The 26152-nt window shown below is 49.6% G+C and overlaps 1 protein-coding gene and 6 non-coding genes across 8 annotated transcripts in view; 6 read left to right on the top strand and 1 right to left on the bottom strand.

Moving 5' to 3' along the window:
• The window catches only part of CTC1 (CST telomere replication complex component 1), a 101996-nt gene that overhangs the window by 3856 nt on the left and 71988 nt on the right, over positions 1 to 26152 (top strand). For both annotated transcript variants that reach the window (XM_077470612.1, XM_077470613.1), the window contains 5 exons: positions 15698 to 15950; positions 20024 to 20229; positions 21913 to 22054; positions 23277 to 23567; positions 23890 to 24018. In XM_077470612.1, coding sequence (XP_077326738.1) covers positions 15698 to 15950; positions 20024 to 20229; positions 21913 to 22054; positions 23277 to 23567; positions 23890 to 24018 — 1021 coding nt within the window. The remainder of the gene's footprint in view (positions 1 to 15697; positions 15951 to 20023; positions 20230 to 21912; positions 22055 to 23276; positions 23568 to 23889; positions 24019 to 26152) is intronic.
• TRNAP-UGG (transfer RNA proline (anticodon UGG)) lies at positions 2306 to 2377 on the top strand. The gene has a single exon. It is a non-coding gene; the product is annotated as a tRNA-Pro (tRNA).
• Positions 5330 to 5401, top strand: TRNAP-UGG (transfer RNA proline (anticodon UGG)). The gene has a single exon. It is a non-coding gene; the product is annotated as a tRNA-Pro (tRNA).
• On the top strand, positions 5744 to 5815 carry TRNAP-AGG (transfer RNA proline (anticodon AGG)). Its single transcript has one exon. It is a non-coding gene; the product is annotated as a tRNA-Pro (tRNA).
• TRNAP-UGG (transfer RNA proline (anticodon UGG)) lies at positions 6135 to 6206 on the top strand. The gene has a single exon. It is a non-coding gene; the product is annotated as a tRNA-Pro (tRNA).
• Positions 7765 to 7836, top strand: TRNAP-UGG (transfer RNA proline (anticodon UGG)). The gene has a single exon. It is a non-coding gene; the product is annotated as a tRNA-Pro (tRNA).
• TRNAP-UGG (transfer RNA proline (anticodon UGG)) lies at positions 14815 to 14886 on the bottom strand. Its single transcript has one exon. It is a non-coding gene; the product is annotated as a tRNA-Pro (tRNA).

Below are 26152 nucleotides of genomic sequence, written 5' to 3'. Positions count from 1 at the left end.
GTCTATGGGCTGATGTTACTGCCTTCGTAGCTGCCTGTACCGTGTGTGCTCAGAGTAAGACTCCACGACACCTTCCAGTGGGCCTCCTACAACCCATACCCAATGGAGAGAGGCCCTGGACTCACCTGTCAATGGATTTCATTGTGGAGTTGCCCAACTCCCAAGACAACACTGTTATCCTTATGTTGGTTGACCGGTTCTCAAAGATGTGTCATTGTATTCCACTTAAGAAGTTGTCCACCTCTAAGGAACTGGCTTCCATTTTTGCTCAGGAGATCTTTCGCTTACATGGACTACCCAAGGTGATTGTTTCGGACAGGGGCAGTCAGTTTGTCCCCCGGTTCTGGCGAGCATTTTGTGCACAGTTGGGAAAACAGCTTGCGTTCTCTTCTTCGTATCACCCGCAGTCTAATGGGGCCGCAGAGCGAGCCAATCAGTCCTTGGAGCAATTCCTACATTGCTATATTTCTGACCACCATAACAACTGGTCAGACCTATTACCATAGGCAGAGTTTGCTCACAACAGTGCCTTGAATTCTGCCTCCCGATTGTCTCCATTTATGGCGAATTATGGTTTCCAACCTTCCATGTTGCCTGACTCGTTTGTTCCGCAGAGTATTCCTGCGTTAAAGGAGCATCTCCATAGTCTTCGTTCCACTTGGGTACAAGTCCAGGAGGCTTTGTGTCATGCTAAAGATAGATACAGACTCCATGCTGACCGCAGACGCCTGCCTGCGTCTTCCTACCAGGTTGAGGACAGGGTCTGGCTGTCATCTTGCAACCTCCGGCTTTGTGTTCCCTCACTGAAGTTTTCACCTCGGTTTATTGGGCCTTTCCGTATCCTTCGCAGGATTAACCCAGTGGCTTACACATTGGACCTTCCTCCTAGTATGCGCATCTCAAATGTGTTTCATGTCTCCTTATTGAAACTGTTGTTCTGTAACCGATTTACCACCTCACTCTATTCAACTCTATTCAGGTTGAGAACGATGAGGTACAATCCATTGTTGACTCCCGTAGGTTCCGTGGGCGCATACAGTACCTGGTGCATTGGAAGGGGTACGGTCCGGAGGAACGCTCCTGGGTTTCATCCTCGGACGTACATGCCCCTGTCCTCCTCCGAGTTCCATAGACGGTTTCCCCTCAAGCCCGGTGGCCCTCCGAGGGAGAGGGGTCATTGAGAAGGGGGTACTGTCAGGGCTGGCTTAGCCCTTCCTTCTCTGGGCTGGCTGCTCAGCTGTTGGCTAATTGTCAGCTCTCATCTCTCTCCACAGTTACCAGCTGTTCCTGATGATGCTCGTCTGACCTGCCTACTTAAAGCTGTCCAGCTCACTTCACCTCCTGCCTTCGCCTTGGTCACATCACAAGAAACCATCTCCCGCAGTTCTGTTTAAAGACTGGCTTGCTGACATCCCTTCTGGCTCCTTATCCTGCTTGCTGTTGCTGTACTTGGATCCCTGACTTCTGGCCTGGCTGATTACCTGATCTGGTTATTGAACTCTGCCCTGGCTGACTACTCGATCCGGTTACTGGACTCTGGCTATGCTCTGACTACGCTTTTTCTATTTACCTTTTTATTTAATGTATATTTTTTTGTTTAAGTGTGATTTAATTGTACTTCTGTCTCTGTCTGAATCATGGGTAGAAGATGTTGGCGAGGAATGCCGGACCGTTGAATGAGAGGTAAGTATTGAGATTTTAGTACCACTGTAAGTGGGAGTAGTTGGGAAGGGGGGCAGTAAAAATGCCGCTCAACCACATGTTTTTACCTTTACCCCACCGCAGGGTTAAACAGCTAAATAGCTGATCAGGAGTGTGACTGTTACTCAGCTCAGCACAGGGCGCTGTGATGGGAGAGCACAATTCGGCATTTTCACTGAGAGGAAAAGATGCCTAAATCAAAAATGTAGTCAATAATTAATCGTAACTTGCAAGGGTACAATACTATACAGAGATAAAAAGGTACAATAAAATATAATGGTTTGAGGTGAATTTTATTTTTTATTCTACATTTCCAAGAAATCTTTCCTAATTTTACAGTAAGCCGATAAAGCTGTTTAACATCTGGCTGTTTCTCCTACATGTGGGTAGAATTTTACAGCTCCCAGGCAACAAAGCGCTTCACCTAAATAGCAGAACAAGCTATTCTGTTATATGGATATATAACTAGACTAATTCTGTGATGGGAGGGGTGTGTACACAAGGAGTGTTTGGAAAGTCCGTCCGTTAGTCATGAATGACATATAGTGCTATGGTGACACTATTTCCTGTCTAACTGGCTCTCCAGTGGCCATTAAATTCAGCTGGCTCGTTGGTCTAGGGGTATGATTCTCGCTTTGGGTGCGAGAGGTCCCGGGTTCAAATCCCGGACGAGCCCTACTTTTGCATCTTTTTTGATTCACAATATAACTGTTTGATAGTGTTCGAGTCATCCCATATATCGTGCCCCCGTCTCTGGCCATCCGGTGGGGCGTACCCCCCGTCTCTGGCCATCCGGTGGGGCGCGCCCCCGGTCTCTGGCCATCCTGTGGGGCGTGCCCCCCGGGTCTCTGGCCATTTGGTGGGGCGTGCCCCCCGGGTCTCTGGCCATCCGGTGGGGCGTGCCCCCCAGGTCTCTGGCCATCCGGTGGGGCGTGCCCCCCAGGTCTCTGGCCATCCGGTGGGGCGTGCCCCCCGGGTCTCTGGCCATCCGGTGGGGCGTGCCCCCCGGGTCTCTGGCCATCCGGTGGGGCGTGCCCCCCGGGTCTCTGGCAATCCGGTGGGGCGTGCCCCCCCCGGGTCTCTGGCCATCCGGTGGGGCGTTCCCCCCCCCCCGGGTCTCTGGCCATCCGGTGGGGCGTGCCCCCCCCCCGGGTCTCTGGCCATCCGGTGGGGCGTGCCCCCCCCCCCCGGGTCTCTGGCCATCCGGTGGGGCGTGCCCCCCCGGGTCTCTGGCCATCCGGTGGGGCGTGCCCCCCGGGTCTCTGGCCATCCGGTGGGGCGTGCCCCCCTCCCCGGGTCTCTGGCCATCCGGAGGGGCGTGCCCCCCTCCCCGGGTCTCTGGCCATCCGGAGGGGCGTGCCCCCCCCCCCCCCCCGGGTCTCTGGCCATCCGGTGGGGCGAGCCCCCCCCGGGTCTCTGGCCATCCGGTGGGGCGAGCCCCCCCCCGGGTCTCTGGCCATCCGGTGGGGCGTGCCCCCCCCGGGTCTCTGGCCATCCGGAGGGGCGTGCCCCCCCCGGGTCTCTGGCCATCCGGTGGGGCGTGCCCCCCCGGGTCTCTGGCCATCCGGTGGGGCGTGCCCCCCCCCCGGGTCTCTGGCCATCCGGTGGGGCGTGCCCCCCCCGGGTCTCTGGCCATCCGGTGGGGCGTGCCCCCCCGGGTCTCTGGCCATCCGGTGGGGCGTGCCCCCCCGGGTCTCTGGCCATCCGGTGGGGCGTGCCCCCCCGGGTCTCTGGCCATCCGGTGGGGCGTGCCCCCCCCCCCCGGGTCTCTGGCCATCCGGTGGGGCGTGCCCCCCCCCCGGGTCTCTGGCCATCCGGTGGGGCGTGCCCCCCCCCCGGGTCTCTGGCCATCCGGTGGGGCGTGCCCCCCCCCCGGGTCTCTGGCCATCCGGTGGGGCGAGCCCCCCCCCGGGTCTCTGGCCATCCGGTGGGGCGTGCCCCCCCCGGGTCTCTGGCCATCCGGAGGGGCGTGCCCCCCCCGGGTCTCTGGCCATCCGGTGGGGCGTGCCCCCCCGGGTCTCTGGCCATCAGGTGGGGCGTGCCCCCCCCCCCGGGTCTCTGGCCATCCGGTGGGGCGTGCCCCCCCCCGGGTCTCTGGCCATCCGGTGGGGCGTGCCCCCCCGGGTCTCTGGCCATCCGGTGGGGCGTGCCCCCCCGGGTCTCTGGCCATCCGGTGGGGCGTGCCCCCCCGGGTCTCTGGCCATCCGGTGGGGCGTGCCCCCCCCCGGGTCTCTGGCCATCCGGTGGGGCGTGCCCCCCCCCGGGTCTCTGGCCATCCGGTGGGGCGTGCCCCCCCCGGGTCTCTGGCCATCCGGAGGGGCGTGCCCCCCCCCGGGTCTCTGGCCATCCGGAGGGGCGTGCCCCCCCCCGGGCGAGCCCCCCCCCGGGTCTCTGGCCATCCGGTGGGGCGAGCCCCCCCCGGGTCTCTGGCCATCCGGTGGGGCGAGCCCCCCCCCCCCCGGGTCTCTGGCCATCCGGTGGGGCGAGCCCCCCCGGGTCTCTGGCCATCCGGTGGGGCGTGCCCCCCCGGGTCTCTGGCCATCCGGTGGGGCGTGCCCCCCCCCGGGTCTCTGGCCATCCGGTGGGGCGTTCCCCCCCCCCCCGGGTCTCTGGCCATCCGGTGGGGCGTGCCCCCCCCCCGGGTCTCTGGCCATCCGGTGGGGCGTTCCCCCCGGGTCTCTGGCCATCCGGTGGGGCGTGCCCCCCCCCGGGTCTCTGGCCATCCGGTGGGGCGTGCCCCCCCCCGGGTCTCTGGCCATCCGGTGGGGCGTGCCCCCCCCCGGGTCTCTGGCCATCCGGTGGGGCGTGCCCCCCCCCCCCGGGTCTCTGGCCATCCGGTGGGGCGTGCCCCCCCCCCCCGGGTCTCTGGCCATCCGGTGGGGCGTGCCCCCCCCCCGGGTCTCTGGCCATCCGGTGGGGCGTGCCCCCCCCCCGGGTCTCTGGCCATCCGGTGGGGCGTGCCCCCCCCCCGGGTCTCTGGCCATCCGGTGGGGCGTGCCCCCCCCCCCGGGTCTCTGGCCATCCGGTGGGGCGTGCCCCCCCCCCCGGGTCTCTGGCCATCCGGTGGGGCGTGCCCCCCCCCCCGGGTCTCTGGCCATCCGGTGGGGCGTGCCCCCCCCCCCCGGGTCTCTGGCCATCCGGTGGGGCGTGCCCCCCCCCGGGTCTCTGGCCATCCGGTGGGGCGTGCCCCCCCCCGGGTCTCTGGCCATCCGGTGGGGCGAGCCCCCCCCGGGTCTCTGGCCATCCGGTGGGGCGAGCCCCCCCCGGGTCTCTGGCCATCCGGTGGGGCGAGCCCCCCCCCCCGGGTCTCTGGCCATCCGGTGGGGCGAGCCCCCCCCTCCCGGGTCTCTGGCCATCCGGTGGGGCGAGCCCCCCCCTCCCGGGTCTCTGGCCATCCGGTGGGGCGACCCCCCCCCCCCCGGGTCTCTGGCCATCCGGTGGGGAGAGCCCCCCGGGTCTCTGGCCATCCGGTGGGGCGTGCCCCCCGGGTCTCTGGCCATCCGGTGGGGCGTGCCCCCCGGGTCTCTGGCCATCCGGGGGGGCGTGCCATGAATCATGAATGACATATAGTGCTATGGTGACACTATTTCCTGTCTAACTGGCTCTCCAGTGGCTATTAAATTCAGCTGGCTCGTTGGTCTAGGGGTATGATTCTCGCTTTGGGTGCGAGAGGTCCCGGGTTCAAATCCCGGACGAGCCCTGCTTTTGCATCTTTTTTGATGCGCAATATAACCGTTTGATAGTGTTCGAGTCATCCCATATATTGTGCCCCCAGTTTCGGGCCATCCGGTGTGTGGCGTGCACCCGGTCTCAGGCCATCCAGTGTGTGGCATGCCCCTGGGCTCGGGCCATCCAGTGTGTGGCGTGCCCCCGGGCTCGGGCCGTCCGGTGAGGCGTGCCCCCGGGCTCGGGCCGTCCGGTGGGGCGTGCCCCTGGGCTCGGGCCGTCCGGTGGGGCGTGCCATAAATCATGAATGACATATAGTGCTATGGTGACACTATTTCCTGTCTAACTGGCTCGCCAGTGGCTATTAAATTCAGCTGGCTCGTTGGTCTAGGGGTATGATTCTCGCTTAGGGTGCGAGAGGTCCCGGGTTCAAATCCCGGACGAGCCCTGCTTTTGCATTTTTTTTGATGCACAATATAACTGTTTGATAATGTTCGAGTCATCCCATATATCGTGCCCCCAGTTTCGGGCCATCCAGTGTGTGGCGTGTCCCCCGGTCTCGGGCCATCCGGTGGGGCGTGCCCTCCCCGTTCTCGGGCCATCCGGAGGGGCGTGCCCCCCCCCCCGTCTCTGGCCATCCTGTGGGTCGTGCCCCCCCAGGTCTCTGGCCATCCGGTGGGGCGTGCCCTGAATCATGAATGACATATAGTGCTATGGTGACACTATTTCCTGTCTAACTAGCTCTCCAGTGGCTAATAAATTCAGCTGGCTCGTTGGTCTAGGGGTATGATTCTCGCTTTGGGTGCGAGAGGTCCCGGGTTCAAATCCCGGACGAGCCCTGCTTTTGCATCTTTTCTGATGCACAATAGAAATGTTTGGTAGTGTTCGAATCATCCAGTGTAGCATGCCCCCCAGTCTTGGGGCCATCCGGCTCAGCGTGCCCCCAGCCTTGGGGCCATCTGGTGTAGCATTCCCCCAGTCTCAGACTATCCCGTCTAGCGTGCCCCCAATCTCTGGTCATCCTGTCTTGGGCCACAACCCATGTAGCGCATCCCCAGTTTTGGACCACAAACGCTAATAAACCTCCTTCAGCAGTATGCTTGCCCCTTCTGCCCCAATAGAAACTGTGGCAGAACCGGTCTCCTAAAACTACCCACACCATTCTGCAGGTGCAGAAAACAACTGAGCAGTGACACATTGTAAAAGATTAACCTGTGTTGGGTCACTGCTATAAAAGAGATGGTAGCGACAACTGTCATGGGCCACAACCCGTGTAGGGCATCCCCAGTTTTGGACCACAAACTCTAATAAACCTCCTTCAGCAGTATGCTTGCCCCTTCTGTACCAATAGCAACTGTGGCAGGACCGGTCTCCTAAAGCTACCCGTACCATACTGCAGGTACAGACAACAACTGAGAAATTACACGTTGTTAAAGGTGAATCTGTGTTGGGTCACTGCTATAAAAGAGATGGTAGCGAGGGGTTGTTTTTAAATAGAACCAGTCTTGTTCTCACTGTAGCGTACACAGCATAGTGGACCTTGCCCTCTGGTAATGTCCTGGCTTCATGTCGCCTCTTTGCCCTGCTTTATGTATGTAAATGACTCAAGTAGAAAGAGAGTTGACCTCATGCTTGATCCTATGATGTCTCGGGCCGTCCGGTGCGGCGTGCCCCCAGTCTCAGGCCATCCGGTGCGGCGTGCCCCCAGTCTCGTGCATGTGCAGGTGTGATGTCATTGCGCACCAGCCAATGAATACAGCCACATCCTAACTAGCCCCTGAAAGAACTCGGGTAGAAGATGCTGGCGCGGGATGTCAGTCTGTTAAAGGAGAGATAAGTATCAGGACTTTAGTGCCACTTTAAGGAGAAGCAGTAAAAAAGTTTTTTAACATTACGCACCAAGGCCTAAAAGAGCTGATCAGACTTGCCCCTTCTCTTCCTCCGCTGTAAAAGTTGTTATGAGGACACCTGTGCTGAGGGGTGTGACTGTCACTCAACTCTGCCAGCACAGGGCACTGCGATGGGAGAGCACATCGCAGCATTTTCACTGAGAGGAAAAGACACTCGAAGAGAAAATCTAGTCAATAATTAATCATAACAATACTAATTCAGAGATAAAAAGGTATGATAAAATATAATGGCTTGGGGTGAATTTATAAATGATACATTTCGGAGAAATCTCTCCTACTTTTACAATACACGAATGAAGCTTTTTGAAATCTCGGGAATGTGGGGATCACATTGCAAGTTGTAAAATGTAACTAGACTAATTCTATGATGGGAGGGGTGTGTACACAAGGCGTGTTTGGAAAGTCCATCAGTCATGAACTACATATAGTGCTGCAGGAATGCTATTTCCTGTCTAACTGGCTCTCCTATTACATGTAAACTTCAGCTGGCTCGTTGGTCTAGGGGTATGATTCTCGCTTTGGGTGCGAGAGGTCCCGGGTTCAAATCCCGGACGAGCCCTAATTTTGATTTCATATCTTTTCACAATATAAATGTTCTGTCTACTTAACCGCTTCCTAGAAGATTTTACCCGCTTCCTGACCAGAGCACTTTTTGCGATTCGGCACTGCGTCGCTTTAACTGACAATTGCGCGGTCGTGTGACCAAACAAAATTTACATCCTTTTTTTCCACAAGTAGAGCTTTCTTTTGGTGGTATTTGATCACCCCTGCGGTTTTTATTTTTTGCGCTATAAACAAAAAAAGAGCGACAATTTTGGAAAAAAAAAGCATTATTTTTTTACTTTTTGCTATAATAAATATCCCCAAAAAATATATAAAAAAAACTTTATTTTTTCCTCAGTTTAGGCTAACATGTATTCTTCTATGTATTTTTGGTAAACAAAATCGCAATAAGCGTATATTGATTGGTTTGCGCAAAAGTTATAGCGTTTACAAAATAGGGGATCATTTTATGGCATTTTTATGATTATTATTATTTTTTTTCGTGACTGCGACATTATGGCGGACACATCGGATACCTTTGACACTATTTTGGGACCATTGTCATTTATACAGCGATCAGTGCTATAAAAATATACTGATGACTGTGTAAATGACACTGTCGTTTCATCCCCCCGAAAGGTGGCAATTCTGGCACCGGAGTGGGAGAGAAGACAGATGAGCGGAAGTTCCACTTTTGGGTGGAACTCCATTATTAAATCTGTAAAGTGCCCATTAAGTTACCGGTTTGGGAGGTAGTCTCCCCCCCCCCCCCCCCCACCTACCCATCCATTGGTACCTACCTTCCTTAAAGAGGGATTCACCAAAAAAAAAAATATTAAAAGACAGCAGCTATAAATACTACAGCTGCTGACTTTTAATAAATGGACACTCACCTGTCCCGGGTTCCAGCGATACCGAGGCCGATCGATCGCTCGGCTCTCGGCTGCTGTAGTCACCATTCTAGGTGAGGGAATCAGGAAGTGAAGCAAATCGGCTTCACTTCCCGGTTCCCTACTGCACATGCGCGACCCGCGCCGCGCAATAGGAAATCTCCGCGCTGTCACTGGGACCCGCGTGTGTCCCAGCAGACAGCGCGGCAGGGCAGGAAATGGCGTAGACTCCCACGGGAGTCTATGCCCGGAAGTGGGTGAAAATACCTGTCTTTGACAGGTATCTCCACCCCCCTCCCCCCTGAAAGGTGTCAATTGTGACACCGGAGGGGGGGAGGGATCCGATCAGCGGAGGTTCCACTTTAGGGTGGAATCCCGCTTTAAGTTCTTCCACTGCTCTGGTCAGCTGTCACATCTCAGAATCTTATCTTTGTGTCGGTCTCTGGAGTCTTTAGTTACTTGAATATAAATACACACACGCACGCGCACACACTTTTTTGTTTGCTCTTATTTATCATGAGCTCAAAGGTCTACGACTTTTTTTTTCTATGTACACAAAAGGCCTATTTCTCTCAAATATTGTTCACAAATCCTGTCTAAATCTGTGTTGGTGAGCACTACTCCTTTGCCAAGATAATCCATCCACCTCACATGTGTGGCATATCAAGATGCTGATTAGACAGCATGATTATTGCAGAGGTACGTCCCAACTAGCCATTCCTTTCATGTTGGTCTACTGCACTATACAGATTTTTCTGCTTTTTGCAAGGCTCTGATGAAGAGGGGAATTCCCCCGAAACACGTCAGCCCACTTTGAGTACTTGCTCTTGCATGGGCATTTTCAACTTTTAAACTTTTAATGTGTATATTTTGTAACCCAGTTTTTATGAAAAGGTAGGAACTTTTTTATATATGCATTTGTCTACTTTGTATGTGAATAAATTTTATTATCTTGATCCTAGCGTTTGATCACGCACCTTCCACCTCTTTTCTTCCACTCAGCCTTCTTCAGACCACCCCTGGTCAGTTTAGGCAGCGGGACACGCACGATCATCTTCTATATCTCTACCCCCCCCCCCCCTTTTTCTTTTTTGCAAAAGTTCCACCATGCCAATAACGCCTTCACGAGCGCGGGAGCAATTCTTTCTTTGTCTATATTGCACAGGTGTGCCTTAGGCTGACCACAATGAAAGGCCACTCTAAAATGTGCAGTTTTATCACACAGCACAATGCCACAGATGTTGCAAGTTTTGGGGGCGGGTGTAATTGGCATGCTGACTGCAGGAATGTCCACCAGAGCTGTTGGCCTTGAATTGAATGCTCACTTCTCAACCATAAGCCAACTCCAAAGGCGTTTCAGAGAATTTGGCAGTACATCCAACTGGCCTCACAACCGCAGACCACGTGTAACCACACCAGCCCAGGACCTCCACATCCAGCATCTTCACCTCCAAGATCGTCTGAGGTCAGCAACCCGGACAGCTGCTGCAAAAATCGGTTTTCATAACCAAAGGAATTTCTGCACAAACTGTCAGAAACCTTCTCAGGGGAGCTCATCTGCTTGTCATCCTCATCGGGGTCTCAACCTGACTGCCGTTTGTCGTCGTAATCATCTTTGATGCTCAAATTCGATGGCATCTGGCACTTTGGAGAGATGTTCTCTTCGTGGATGAATCCCGGTTTTCACTGTACAGGGCTAATGGCAGACCAGCGTGTATGGCGACGTGTGAGTGAGCAGTTTGCTGATGTCAACGTTGTGGATCGAGTGGCCCATGGTGACGGTGGGGTATGGACAGACATATGCTATGGACAACGAACATAATTTTATTGATGGCATTTTGAATGCACAGTAATACCGTGACGAGTTCCTGAGGCCTTATTGTGCCCTTCATCCACGACCATCACCTCATGTTGCAGCATGATAATGCACGGCCCCATGTTGCAAGGATCTGTACACAATCCCTGGAAGCTGAAAACATCCCAGTTTCCAGCACCTGCAATGTACACAGTTGCAGCATGGTAGTCCTGAATTTAGGGGTTAAAACAGGCAGTGAGGAGGCGATACAACACCTCCATTCCACATATCAAACACTCTCTGACGAGCGATTTGAAAGCAGATCGCTCTTCATAGAGCGCCTCTAGTGTGAACGAGCCCTTACAGTACTAAAAGGACAGTACAGTTTCCCTTCATCTCTTTCACTACCAAGTCCATATGTCCTTTATGGACCTACAGAAGTGCCTGCAGGTGGCCTAGTCAGTACGGCATACGGACCCGTTTCTCAATCTAGCTTCAATGACCATAAGCTTATATCAGAATTTTTTTTTCCGCAGACTATGCAGAACGATTCTATAACTCTGATCAGTGCATTACAACCCGCTCATCAGAGTTATTAACTCCTAATGTGACCCCCTTCACCAACCCATGCCACTGCTTACCTGCCCCCTGCCTCTCCATCCCCCGCTGCACCCTTCCATCTAAAACTGCCCCCCCCCCCCGCAAATCCACTCCCTGCTGCCACCATCATCAGCCGGCATCCCTCTGCTTCCACTCCCATCAGCTTCAGGGTGCTGCATGGGGCTTGGGGGGGGTCCAGATGTGTCCTCCCCGCCAGTCAGATCACCCCCCAAATGTTCCCCACAACCCCAATCCATGGCCACTCGGAGCGTCATCTCTCCTTCCCCTCCCTCCGCCTGCATCTTCTCCCTGCACAGATCTCCTGCAGGTGAGTGTGAAGTTTGGACTTGGGGGGGCTTAGTAAACATTTGTTTACTAAACTCCCCCTGTAGAAGAGAGGGCGCAAGCAGTGATCGCTACTGATCACTGCTATGTGCCCACTGACACTGACAGCTGATACATTGTGACACTCGCGGTTACAATATATCAGACTCAATTTTCTGAATGAATGGAAACTCTATACAGATTTTTCATTCATTCAAGTAAAGTGATACAGAGAAAAGGGACTACCTTCAGTCCCTTTCTCTGTCTCAAAAAAGAGATATATCTGAGGTATAAACAGACCCCCATATCACCAAACAACCCCCCTCCCCAAAAAAATATTAAAAAAAAGACTGTAAAAAAAACAAAATGTAAAAAACCAAAAACGCAAACATAGTAAGACCCCCCCCCCCCCCCCAAGTCCACCCTCCACGGCGACGATCTCCCCCCCCCCCCCCCACGCACACTCGCCCCTCCATGGATACCTCAGCTTCTCCTTCTTCCGGGCCAACCAGATCCATTCTGATTGGCCAGGAGGAGAAGCTGGAAGATGATGGCAAATATTAATTCGCTATTGTCACAAGTGGGTGGGTTTGGGGTGCAATGCTCTGTGCCCCGAGCCCAACCTTTTTCAAGCCAATTAGAGCCTCAGGCTCTAATCATGTGGCTTGAAAAAAATAAAACTCATACAAACGTATGAGTCCAGCACCCTGCAGGGGAGGGGCAGCACCCCCTAATGGACCGATCGCTCCTGGTAAGACCCCTTTCACATGGAGTGGACTCTGTCAAGCAGATCCGCCTGCTCAGCGGGGGGGATCTGTCTGCTGATCCCCGCGGAGCAGGCGAATGCCAAGTCTGTGTCTGCTCCGCTATGGGACGGTCGGATAGAGTCGGAGCGATCCGATCTGCTAAATGGATGGGGAATGGAATCCCCATCTGTCTGTTTTTAGAGGACTGGATTGGATGCAGGCGGGTGTAACAGACACATGGCCATTTACATCAGTCTCTCCATAGAGATCAATGGGTGGTCCGATTGGGCCCACCTGAAAAACGGACAGACCCAATCGGTGTGCTTGCGTGGACTTGTTCACACAGGGCATACACAGCGTACATTTACAGGGATGCAAACGGGTTCCATGCATCTCTCTCTGCAGGCAGTCCCATTGACGTCATTTGGGATGTAGCACCTGCATGAACAGAGCCGTTGCTCCCAATTAGGGATGAGCTCAGGCGTGTTTGCATGGAACACGTGCAGAGCCCGCCAGGAAGTCGGTGCAGCGATGCGCAAATCATTGCCCCGATGCGCAGCTGCAGAGATCGGGCAATGTCTCACTGCCTGTGATTAGCACAGCGCTGCACCGACTTCCTGGCGGGCTCTGCACATGTTCCATGTGAACACGCCTGAGCTCATCCCTACTCCCAATTATACATCCATGTAGGTCCGCATGCATGTCCCCCCAAGCTCACACTGTCTGAATTCAGGGTCGTGTACCCACACGGATGTCAGATTGCGGACAGCAGCTATGCCTATGTAGCCGTTGCATCCCAATTGACATAAATGAGACCTGCCTGTACGGGGATGCATAGAACACCTGTGCATCCCTCTGCAGGTAAACATGGCCCTTCATGGGTATACATTTTTTTTTTTTTATTCTGCTGTCCATGTGCTTTTTGAAAATGTCTAGTTTGAGGGATTGCAAATTCTGAAAGCTGTAAGGGAAAAATGAAAACCTCCAGATTTTTAGGGGGCTTTCACCCTGCGCCGCCCATAGGGTTGGCGGTAAAACGGGCTTTCTCACTGGAGACAATGTTGCAGCATTTTGAGGGCTGATTGCAGGCATTATTTCTAAGAACCCGTTCACACTGAGGCAGCACGACTTGCAGCGCGACTGCCTCAGGCGACCGGGATCCGACTTTAGCGGCGGCTTGTGAAATTACTTCTGTATAGAAGTCAATGCAAGTCGCCCCAAAAGTCGTACAGGAACCTTTTTCTAAGTCGGAGCGACTTGAGTCGCTCCGATTAGAACGGTTCCATTGCATAGAGCGGGACGCGACTTGTCAGGCGGCTAAGTCGCCTGACGGGTCGCCCCTGTGTGAACCGACCCTAACGCTATAGCGTTTGCAAAACGCCCTCGGTGTGAAAGGGATCTTAGAGAAATTTCTGGGTACATTCACCATTTTGCAGAAAGGCGCAATTTAAAATTTACAAATATTTGTTATTTATTAACTCCATACAGATTAAGCTTTTATATTTAGTAGGGTTTTAGCAGGAATTTTGTAAAATTAGCTGTTTTTTTTTTTTTTTTTTTAACTGCTAATAATAATTTTAGTGTATTTTTTATTTTTTTTATATATATATTGGTTTGATAAACATTTGTGCAAATACCGTGGGGTCAAGTACCTTCTTTTTATTCTAGAGGTCGTAGGTTTGGGGGGGTCTTTCACAAATTCTGAAAGCTGAAAGGGAAAAATGAAAACCGTCAGATTTTTAGAGAAATTTGGATTTTTACACTTTTGTGTCTGTTCAATTTTCACCATTTCGAAAAAAGATGTAATTTTGAAAGTTACAAATATTTGTTATTTATTAACTCAATACAGGTTAAGCTTTTATATTTAGTAGGATTTTTTTCAAATTTGCTGTGTTTTTATCTGCTAATAATGGTTTTAGTGTATTTTTTGCAAGTATATTGGTTTGATAAACATGCGCGCAAATACCGCAAGGTCAAAAAAAAAGTAGCACCTTCTTTTTATTCTACTGATCATGTGCTTTCAGAAAATATATGGTTTGGGGGGGGGGGGGGGGATCTTTCACAAATTCTGAAAGCTATAAATGAAAAATAAAAAAGCAAAGTAAAAATTGCAAACTTGGTCTGGCCACCTGAGTGTACAAAATGGAGCACAGGGCCTGGCAGCGGAGGGGTTAAAGCAGAGTTCCACCCAAATGTGTAACTTCCGCCTCTCTGGTGCCACATTTGGAACTTTCCAGGGGATGGCGGAGCGGGTATCTGTTTTTTACAGGTACCCTGTCCCCACTTCTGGGAGACTTACGTCAGCAGCTCGGTCACACTCCTCCTCCCCTTCTTCGGGGCCAGTGAGAGAGCGCAGCGTGCAGTAGGGATCTGGCCATGAAGCCAAAAGGCTACACTACCAGATTCCCTTACCCGCAGTGGCGACGGCGACAGCATTCGACCTGCCGATGGAAAAATCAGCTGTGATGCCGACATCGCTGGACTCCAAGACAGGTAAGTGTCCTAATATGAAAAAGTCAGCAGTATGTGTAGCTGCTGATTTTTAATTTTTAAAGGGGTAGGCGGAACTCTGCTTTAACTAGAATGTGTTGGTGTCTGTATTACTTTGGGCCGGGTGTGAAGTAGGTAAAGTAAAAGTGGGGCTCGTCCGGGATTTGAACCCGGGACCTCTCGCACCCAAAGCGAGAATCATACCCCTAGACCAACGAGCCAGCTGACATACATGGAATATGCTTGTACTCAAAGGTTTTGTACACGGAATACAGGGAAAACGTGTTCACATCTGCTGCATACTCTCTTTTGCATCAGTTTAACAAGTCTTCTGCAATAGCAAAGTTCACACCACGGTGACTGTAACCTGATATGTGTAGCTCAGCATAGTCACAGAGCAGATGGAACGGATTTACTAAGAGGCGAGGGCGTAGCCATGTTCATCCTACATTGCACAGCACAAGACATTATGAAGGCTTTGCTTGGCCCTCGACTTGTTTAACTCCATTAGCCTCAGTGCAGTGTTTTCAGTCCTGCCCTTCAGGACAAGTCATTGGGTGCAGAAATCTCTTGTGGTATGGATGCTAGAGACCTATTCACCTCAGCTGTCACTATTTCCTCCATTCAGCCAGACTACTGAGACGGCTCCTATGGACTTTCGATTTAGATAGAGATAGTCTGAAAGCAAACAGCTTCCACTAATCTATCTCTTTTGAATGCCCACAGTGCACTGTGACACCAGGGTATATAGCAACTACAAATGTGCATGTATAACAGATCTGCTTCAGCTTTGCGTGATTTGGGGTTCTTTGTGTTTATGGGTGCAGCCATAATTGTATGGGCTCAAATCGTACCGCAAAGGACTCCGTATTGGCGAGTACTTGACTGAAAGTATCGGTACTCGCACTCTCCCGTGTAAAAAAAATAAAATACATAAACAGTATCTGTGCAACCCTACTGCCTATATAGCTAAAATATAAACTATGGGCAAAACCAAGAAGTGACATATGGTATTTTCTTTTTCTATTGCAGTTTCACAACAATCTCTCAGCTCCTGTCCCTGCAGAAATCTCCATGTGTGTCCGCCCTGGGCTGGGACACCGAGCATTTTCAGCAATGGAGACACCAGGGTTTGCAGCAGACGAAAGTAAGCCAACCTCCAGTGGTCCTCTCCAGAGCCCGCCTCCTCCTGGTGGGGTACATATCAGACTACCGGACAGGAGACAGCCCAGTGCATGATGGGAACCTTTATGTCAGGGACTCTACTGGATGTATACCTTGTGAGGTAAGTTGTATATGGAGTCAAGGAAAGGGCCTCTTGGGCTCCTCAAAACACTGGCCATATATTATGACCCCACAGCAGGAAACCTTCAGCTCTTTCCTGGAAAATAGATAATAGAGGGTGACTTTCAGGGTCCTGTCAATTGTATGGTGACCCTTTCAGATCCCTGTCTGTTGTATGGTGACCCTTTCAGGTCCCTGTCTGTTGTATGGTGACCCTTTTAGGTCCCCGTCTGTTGTATGGTCACCCTTTCAGGTCCCTGTCTGTTGTATGGTCACCCTTTCAGGTCCCTGTCCAAACGGAATAGATAGGAAAGCCCATGTTAGAGGGAAAAAAATATTTTTTAATGGTACTGATGGACTGCATCATACACTGCCTTGAAAAAGTATTCACACCCCTTGAATTTTTCCACATTTTGTCATGTTACAACCAAAAACGTAAATGTATTTTATTGGGATTTTTTGTGATAGACCAACACAAAGTGGCACGTAATTGTGAAGTGGAAAGAAAATGATAAATGGTTTTCATTTTTTTTTTTTTTTTACAAATATGTGAAAAGTGTGGGGTACATTTATGTTCAGACAATACTTTGTAGAACCTCCTTTCGCTGCAATTACAGCTGCAAGTCTTTCTGGGGATGTCTCTACCAGCTTTGCACATCTAGAGAGTGAGATTTTTGCCCATTCTACTTTGCAAAATAGCTCAAGCTCTGTCAGATTGGATGGAAAGTGTCTGTGAACAGTAATTTTCAAGTCTTGTCACAGATTCTCAATTGGATTTAGGTCTGGACTTTGACTGGGCATGAATATGCTTTAATCTAAACCATCCTATTGTAGCTCTGGTTGTATGTAAAGGGTCTTCGTCTTGCTGGAAGGTGAACCTCTGCCCCAGTCTCAAGTCTTTTACAGACTCAAACAGGTTTTCTTTTAATATTGTTTTTATTACAAAAATTTACCAACTACTTTAATTCATACAACACCAAAGGAAAGGGGATTTATATATGAGAACCACAGACTCATTTAAAAACATTGACAACGTTGTCAAATTAGTTTAAAAACAAACAGACGGGCCACGGCTGTATTCAACACACTCACTGAAGACGTTACACTCACTCTGAAGAAACCGCCGGCAATTGGTCAGTGAAACGCGTCAACAGTGAAGTCGGCATGCTACAGCGGAACCACGTGCTGTTTGACCTGAAGCTCTCTGTATGCAATGTTGGCGATGGATGGCTTGTAGTTCTATCGGAGGGGGATTGCCGACATATAAGGACGTAAAGAGCTGAGTTTACAGCGCTCCTCTTCTATGAAGAAAGTAATCTTTAGTGGCAAACTAAGGATAGAACAAACCGGGAAGCAGCTGTTTTTATTTGGAGACACCGCGGGATAGAGGAATGCGCCCGAAGGATGGAAGCGTAATACAGCGGAGGTGGTGAGAGCATCATGAGCCTTTTATGACATTGCTCTGTATTGAAAATACATTCCCCGCTTTCAGTACTCCCCCGAAAAATGAACTATTTGTAATCTAATGGTGACTCTTTAGATTCATATGCACTTTATCAAAAAAACCAAAGTAAAGAAGCTGCACCCAGTGCTTTATTACCAACGGTAGCTGTATATTGAAATACTTAAAGTGGTTGTAAACCCTTACAAACCACTTTGACCTACAGGTAAGCCTAGATTAAGGCTTAGCTGTAGGTCCAAGAAATATCTCCTAAACCTACACGGTTTAGGAAATATTTGCCAAAAGACAGGCACCGCTGTCTACGGCGCATGTGCCGTAGACAGCGGCGTGCAGGCGCACTGACCGTGCCGCTGTTAACGGCGATATGCCGCGAGTGGCGGCTCCCGTGCGCATGCGCAGGAGTGACGTCATCACAGCTTCGTCGAATGACAGCGCCGGAGCAGCGAGACCCACCAAGAAGATGGAGGCTCCGTACACAAGGGGACAGCGGTGACTTTGCTGGCTCCTGTGTCAGGTAAGTGACACATAATGGACTACTATGCGATGCATAGTAGTCCATTATGCTTTACCTTTGCAGGGAATCAAAGAGGAAGTAAACCCATCAGGGTTTACTTCCTCTTTAATAGCAGAGATCTTCATTGAAGTGATAAACACTCGGTCAGCTATTCACCCACCCAGTACACCAGTTATATCGCCTTTTATTGATTGACTGAATCTATCGGAATGCTGTTCTTTTGGATATCATAGTATAAATTCAGTATTATCATTCTAGGGATGGTGAATGTGGTGTGAGTGTGATGAATGCAGCCGCGGCTCCATCTGTTTTAAACTAATTTGACAACATTGTCAATGTTTTTAAATGAGTCTGTGGTTCTCATATATAAATCCCCTTTCCTTTGGTGTTGTATGAATTAAAGTACTGGTAGTTGGTACATTTTTGTAATAAAACTAATTTTGCACTGATTATAGTGTTTGGTGTTGACCTTCTTTTGGAGATATCTATTCTCCTATTTTTTCTTTATGCAAATCGGGTCACCCGAACTACATTCATAAGTATGCTGTGAATGAAATAACGTGCATTATTGAAATATTATATATTGAATTAATTGAATTCTGTGGTAGATCCAGGCACCCCTTGTTATTTTTATTTCTTCTAAGATTGCCCTGTATTTGGCTCCATCCATCTTCCCATCAGCTCTGACCAGCTTCCCTGTCCCTGCTGAAGAAAAGCATCCCCACAACATTCTGCCACCACCATGTTTCACAGTGGTGATGGTGTGCTCAGGGTGATGTGCAGTGTTTAGTTTTCCGCTACGCATAGCGTTTTGCTTTTAGGCCACAAAGTTCAATTTTGGTCTCATCTGACCAGAGCACCTTCTTCCACATGTTTGCTGTGTCCCCCACATGGCTTCTCGCAAACTTCGAATAGGACTTGATTGGGCCAGATTTGCGGAGAGACCAACTAATAGTTGTCCTGTGGACAGATTCTCCCACCTGAGCTGTGGATCTCTGCAGCTCCTCCAGAGTTACCATGGGCCTCTTGGCTGCTTCTCTGATTATTGCTCTCCTTGCCCGGCCTGACAGTTTAGGTGGACGGCCATGTCTTGGTAGGTTTGCAGTTGTGCCATACTCTTTCCATTTTTGGATGATGGATTGAACAGTGCTCTACCAGATGTTCAAAGCTTGGGATATTTTTTTTATTTTTTTTTTATAACCTAACGCTGCTTTAAATTTATCCACAACTTTTATCCCTGACCTGTCTGGTTTGTTCCTTGGCCTTCATGATGCTGTTTGTTCACTACGGTTCTCCAACAAACCTCCAATGGCTTCACAGAACAGCTGTATTTATACTGAGATTAAATTACACACGGGTGGACTCTATTTACTAATTAGGTGACTTCTAAAGGCAATTGGTTCCACTAGACTTTAGTTAGGGGTATCAGAATAAAGGGGGCTGAATACAAATACACGCCACACTTTTCACATATTTATTTGTAAAAAATTTTGAAAACCATTTCAACTTCACAATTATGTGCCACTTTGTGTTGGTCTATTACATAAAATATCAATAAAATACATTTATGTTTTTAGTTGTAACATGAATAAATGTGGAAAGTTTCAAGGGGTATGAATATTTTTTCAAGGCATTGTATATGTCAGTTTTTATTTTATTTTTGCCCATAGTTACACTTTAATGTCAGTCCCTGCAGCAGTCTATACTCACTTAGCCTTTGCTTCCCTGCTGCCTGAACGGAATACCCTGTAATTCTGCTGTGATTATCCAGCTACCTGGGACAGGGGGAGGGTCCTCAACCCTATGTAAGGTCCAAGTGGAGGCTTGGTTCTGCTCACTGACAGGCTGTGGAGCAAAGAGAAGGTGAGTGTGTATCGCTTTTCAATCCAGTCATTGACTGCACTGTTATCAACTTCTGCTGCCGGGGTTTAAATTAAATCTGCATTATCAATGGTGCTTGTTGCACAATATTAAATCGGCTGTGATTTTGTGTCTTTATTACTCCTGATATATTCGAACTGTTGCATTAAGTTGGATGGGTAACTGTGGATTTATAGCACAGTATGTTTTGTTTTTGTTTTTTTTGTTTTTTCTCCAGGTTTCCAAGTTTGATTTAAACCTATTGGGGTCACTAGTCCTCTTCCCTTGCTGGACCTACATTCCCATCCAACATGGAGGAGGTTATGTGGAGGTCCTGTCTTCCCCTATCTCAGTCACCACCCAAGTGGTGAGACCAGAAGTGCCGGACCAGACCAATGCCTCAGCTCTTAATCCTGACCAAGCCTCACAGCTTTTGTGTAGCAGGTATTGGAGATTGTCTCCTCTTTTTATTTTCTGTCTGTTTCCTCTTGGTTCAGCTACCCCAGCCTTTTTCTATTTATCTAGTTCTCCAGCCTCCGTCCCTGCCTTCTGACTTTTTTTCCTCTCTCTGATTCTGCCTTGTCATCTTCTTCTGTCTTCTGCATCCTCATCATCTTCTTCTGTCCTCCGCATCCTAATTGTCATCTTCTTCTGTCCTACACATCCTCCTTTTCATCTTCTTCTGTCCTCCGCATCCTCCTTTTCATCTTCTTCTGTCCTCCGCATCCTCCTTTTCATCTTCTTCTGTCCTACACATCCTCCTTTTCATCTTCTTCTGTCCTCCGCATCCTCCTTGTCATCTTCTTCTGTCCTCCGCATCCTCCTTGTCATCTTCTTCTGTCCTCCGCATCCTCCTTTTCATCTTCTTCTGTCCTCCGCATCCTCATTGTCATCTTCTTCTGTCCTCCGCATCCTCCTTGTCATCTTCTTCTGTCCTACACATCCTCCTTTTCATCTTCTTCTGTCCTCCGCATCCTCCTTGTCATCTTCTTCTGTCCTCCGCATCCTCCTTTTCATCTTCTTCTGTCCTACACATCCTCCTTTTCATCTTCTTCTGTCCTCCGCATCCTCCTTGTCATCTTCTTCTGTCCTCCGCATCCTCCTTGTCATCTTCTTCTGTCCTCCGCATCCTCCTTTTCATCTTCTTCTGTCCTACACATCCTCCTTTTCATCTTCTTCTGTCCTCCGCATCCTCCTTGTCATCTTCTTCTGTCCTCCGCATCCTCCTTTTCATCTTCTTCTGTCCTACACATCCTCCTTGTCATCTTCTTCTGTCCTCCGCATCCTCATTGTCATCTTCTTCTGTCCTACACATCCTCCTTTTCATCTTCTTCTGTCCTCCGCATCCTCCTTGTCATCTTCTTCTGTCCTACACATCCTCCTTTTCATCTTCTTCTGTCCTCCGCATCCTCCTTGTCATCTTCTTCTGTCCTCCGCATCCTCCTTTTCATCTTCTTCTGTCCTACACATCCTCCTTTTCATCTTCTTCTGTCCTCCGCATCCTCCTTGTCATCTTCTTCTGTCCTCCGCATCCTCATTGTCATCTTCTTCTGTCCTACACATCCTCCTTTTCATCTTCTTCTGTCCTCCGCATCCTCCTTGTCATCTTCTTCTGTCCTCCGCATCCTCCTTGTCATCTTCTTCTGTCCTCCGCATCCTCCTTGTCATCTTCTTCTGTCCTCCGCATCCTCCTTGGCTTCTTCGGTCCTTTTCTATTCTCCCTATCCTCCTTCCCTGATTTGTTTCTCCTTTCTTCTACATCCTCTCAGTTTTTTAAACCTTTTCTATAACTCTCACTTTACTTGAGTCTCTTTGTGATAGTGTAACTACAGTATAGTCATTAAATTACTTTAGTTTAATTTCTTAATTTCAACTTCTGAGGATCTGATATAGATTAATGGCAAATTTTTGTAAAAAGCTATCAAGAGTATTGGTTTATGGATGTTGCTGATTATATATGGAGGTCCAAAGTTTAAGCAGATAGATTTGTTATATTATTGCTATTGTATCGGTTAGCTCTATAGTTACATTGTATTATTGTATATTGTGTTAGTATATATTGTTCTTTTTCATATTGGTAGTGATTCCATCTAATAACTGTCTGCTGCTTTTTTCTTCTTTTTCCAGGTCCCATCCTCGAGGGTTTCGAGTTTCGGTGACTGGTCAGCTTGTATCGATCACATCACTCATCAATATCCGGGACAAAACATTCTTCTTTTTCTTTCTTCAGGATAGAGATACAACAAAGTCTGTTCCAGTCATAGTGAAGGTGTGTATGTGTGTATTTTTCAACGTGTAATGAATCAGAAACATGCATGAAATCACTCTCTTGTTTCTGTATCACCCTGCAGGAGGAGAACAGACTCATAGCTCCCTTCTGTCTGTATCACCCTGCAGGAGGAGGACAGACTCATAGCCCCTTCTGTCTGTATCACCCTGCAGGAGGAGGACAGACTCATAGCCCCTTCTGTCTGTATCACCCTGCAGGAGGAGGACAGACTCATAGCCCCTTCTGTCTGTATCACCCTGCAGGAGGAGGACAAACTCATAGCTCCCTTCTGTCTGTATCACCCTGCAGGAGGAGGACAGACTCATAGCCCCTTCTGTCTGTATCACCCTGCAGGAGGAGGACAGACTCATAGCCCCCTTCTGTCTGTATCACCCTGCAGGAGGAGGACAGACTCATAGCCCCCTTCTGTCTGTATCACCCTGCAGGAGGAGGACAGACTCATAGCCCCCTTCTGTCTGTATCACCCTGCAGGAGGAGGACAGACTCATAGCCCCCTTCTGTCTGTATCACCCTGCAGGAGGAGGACAGACTCATAGCCCCCTTCTGTCTGTATCACCCTGCAGGAGGAGGACAGACTCATAGCCCCCTTCTGTCTGTATCACCCTGCAGGAGGAGGACAGACTCATAGCCCCCTTCTGTCTGTATCACCCTGCAGGAGGAGAACAGACTCATAGATCCCTTCTGTCTGTATCACCCAGCAGGAGGAGGACAGACCTGCAGGAGGAGGACAGACTCATAGCTCCCTTCTGTCTGTATCACCCTGCAGGAGGAGGACAGACTCGTAGCTCCCTTCTGTCTGTATCACCCTGCAGGAGGAGGACAGACTCATAGCTCCCTTCTGTCTGTATCATCCTGCAGGAGGAGGACAGACTCATAGCCCCCTTCTGTCTGTATCACCCTGCAGGAGGAGGACAGACTCATTGCTCCCTTCTGTCTGTGTCACCCTGCAGGAGGAGGACAGACTCCTAGCCCCTTCTGTCTGTATCACCCTGCAGGAGGAGGACAGACTCATAGCTCCCTTCTGTCTGTATCACCCTGCAGGAGGAGGACAGACTCATAGCCCCCTTCTGTCTGTATCACCCTGCAGGAGGAGGACAGACTCATTGCTCCCTTCTGTCTGTATCAACCTGCAGGAGGAGGACAGACTCATAGCTCCCTTTTGTCTGTGTTCCCGTTCTCCTTTCCGTTCCTGTCTTTGCAGGTGCCACAAAAGTTGTGTTGGTATCACGCTCTACACATTGGTAATACATATGACGTGACATCACTCTCAGTATCCTCTCTCCGTGGGTCTGTGCAGCAGATTTTTGCCATCACCTCCTCTTCCTGTCTTATCCCTCGTCCTGCACTTTCTCCGGTATGTTCCTCCAGCCTTACAAAAGAAAATTCCGAAGAGCTTACAGATCCCTCCAGTGGAGGGGAAGAGCAGCACTTTAACCCACAGGAAAAAATGAGAGAAAAGCAAAAAAATATGTCAAAGACCCTAACCTATGAGGTGAGCAAATTCAAATTCTACCTCTTTTAATGGGTCTGTCTTATCTGTTAAAGCGATTTTTGTTCACTTTTTCATGGCGATGATAGAAAAATTATTAAAATAGCCATGGTGACTTATGCCGTCCAATCACTAGACACCTGTGACATCACTGACACTTTATATTCATGAGAGCACAGCTTGTCCATTCACTAGAGACCAGTGACATCAGCAACACTTCATAGTTATGAGAACACAGCCCATCTATTCACTAGAGACCAGTGACATCACAGACACTCATGATTTATACTCCTCACATTATAATATTTTATTCTTGTATCCTCAGGGTGTTGTGACACGTGTCCGGGATGCCAATGCCGGACTATATGAGCTGGATGGAGGGGTGGTACTCTGCACTGCTTACACACAGCTTCATAATGGAGGAAGAGGACTCAGAGAGGGGGCGAGGGTTGAGGTAAGGTTATGTGGAGGAAACCTGCTGACATGGGAGAGGGGGCTGAAATAAACTGCCTTTTAAAAAGTATTCATACCCTTTGAATTTTTACCCCTTTTGTCATGTTACAACCAAAAAATGTAAATGTATTTTATTGGGATTTTATGTGATAGACCAACTCAAAGTGGCACATGATTGTGGAAGGAAAATGATAAATGGTTTTCAATTCTTTTTACAAATAAATATGTGAAAAGTGTGGGGTACATCTGTATGGCGCCCCCCTCAGTCAATACTTTACAGAACTGCCTTTCGCTGCAATTACAGCTGCAAGTCTTTTTGGGGATGTCTCTACCAGCTTTGCACATCTAGAGAGTGACATTGTTGCACATTCTTCTTTGCACAATAGCTCAAGCTCTGTCAGATTGGATGGAGAGAATCTGTGAAAAGCAATTTTCAGGTCTTGCCACAGATTCGCAATTGGATTTAGGTCTGGATTTTGACTGGACCATTCTAACACATGAATATGCTTTGATCTAAACCATTCCATTGTAGCTCTGGCTGTATGTTTAGGGTCGTTGTCCTGCTGAACGTCCGCCCCAGCCTCAAGTTTTTTGCAGACTCTAATGCCGCGTCGCACACGACCGGACTTTCTGGCAGAAAGGGTCTGACGGAATCATACCGTCGGATATTACGATTGTGTGGGCTTCATCTGACCTTTTTCTTCAAAAATTCAGACGGACCTAGAAATAGAACATGTTTCAAATCTATCTGGAAAACCGTTTGTCTGTATGCTGGTCCGACTGACTAAATACGATGCATGGGCAGCTACTGGCTATTGAACTTCCTTTTCTACTCCCATCGTACATCACCACGTTCAAAACGAACGGACTTTGGTGTGATCGTGTGTGGGCAAGTCCGTTCGGTCAGAAGACCGTCGGACCTTTTCTGCCAGAAAGTCCGGTTGTGTGTGCACAGCATAACAGGTTGTCTTCTAAGATTGCCCTGTATTTGGCTCCATCCATCTTCCCATCAACTCTGAGCAGCTTTCCTGTTCCTGCTGAATAAAAACATCCTCACAACATCATTCTGCCATCACCATGTTTCACGGTGGGGATGGTGTATTCAGAGTGATGTGAAGTGTTAGTTTTCTGCCACACATAGAGTTTTGCTTTTAAGCCAAAAAGTTCACTTTTGGTCTCCTCTAACCAGAGCACCTTCTCCCACATGTTTGCTGTGTCCCCCACTTGGCTTCTTGCAAACTGCAAACGGGACTTCCTATGGCTTTCAACAATGACTTTCTTCTTGTCACTCTTCCATAAAGGTCAGATTTGTGGAGTGCACGACTAATAGTTGTCCTGTGGACAGATTCTCCCACCTGAGCTGTGGATCTTTGCAGCTCCTCCAGAGTTACCATGGGCCTCTTGGCTGCTTCCCTGATTATTGCTCTATTTGCCCGGCTTATCAGTTTATGTGGACGGCCATGTCTTGGTAGGTTTGCAGTTGTGCCATACTCTTTCCATTTTCAGATGATGGATTGAACAGTGCTCCGTGAGAAGTTCAAAGCTTGGGATATTTTTTTATAACCTAACCCTGCTTTAACTACTTCTGGACCACCCGCCATCGTTTTTGGGTTGCTACTTTGAAGAGGAATACCATTGATATGGTAGCAGCTAGCTACCATAACCCCGGTATCGTCTTCAAGAGCAGGCGGTCCGCTTCAAGATAAAAGTGGTCTCTGCAGCACAAGATCACTTTTATCAGCAGCAGGAGAAGGTCCCCCCCCCCTCCCGCCGCTCTCCGGTGCCCTCCACTGCTTACCAGAGACGTCGGTAGTGGTGGAGGAGTTTGGATCCTCTCCCTAGCCTGACATGTAGACCAGTGAGGGGAAGATGGCCCACACCGTCTCCATATCATTGCAGGGCGGAAGTGACGTCAAAACATCACTTCCACCCAATGCTCTTAAAGGGACATTTATTTATTTATTTATTTTTTAAATGACATTACATTTTTGGACCCCAGATCTCATATTTAAGAGGTCCTGTCACGCTTTTTTTTCTATTACAAGAGATGTGTACATTCCTTGTAATAGGAATAAAATCAACCCAATTTTTTTTTTTTTTTTTTAAAGAACAGTGTTTTTTTTTAAACGCGCCCC

Source organism: Lithobates pipiens, unplaced genomic scaffold (genome assembly GCF_037356315.1).
Source record: "Lithobates pipiens isolate NorthernLeopardFrog02 unplaced genomic scaffold, aLitPip1_a1.2 Scaffold_8, whole genome shotgun sequence".
Classification (NCBI taxonomy): domain Eukaryota; kingdom Metazoa; phylum Chordata; class Amphibia; order Anura; family Ranidae; genus Lithobates; species Lithobates pipiens.
Note: the sequence above shows the minus strand (reverse complement) of the source record. Positions and strands in the feature narration are given on the sequence as shown.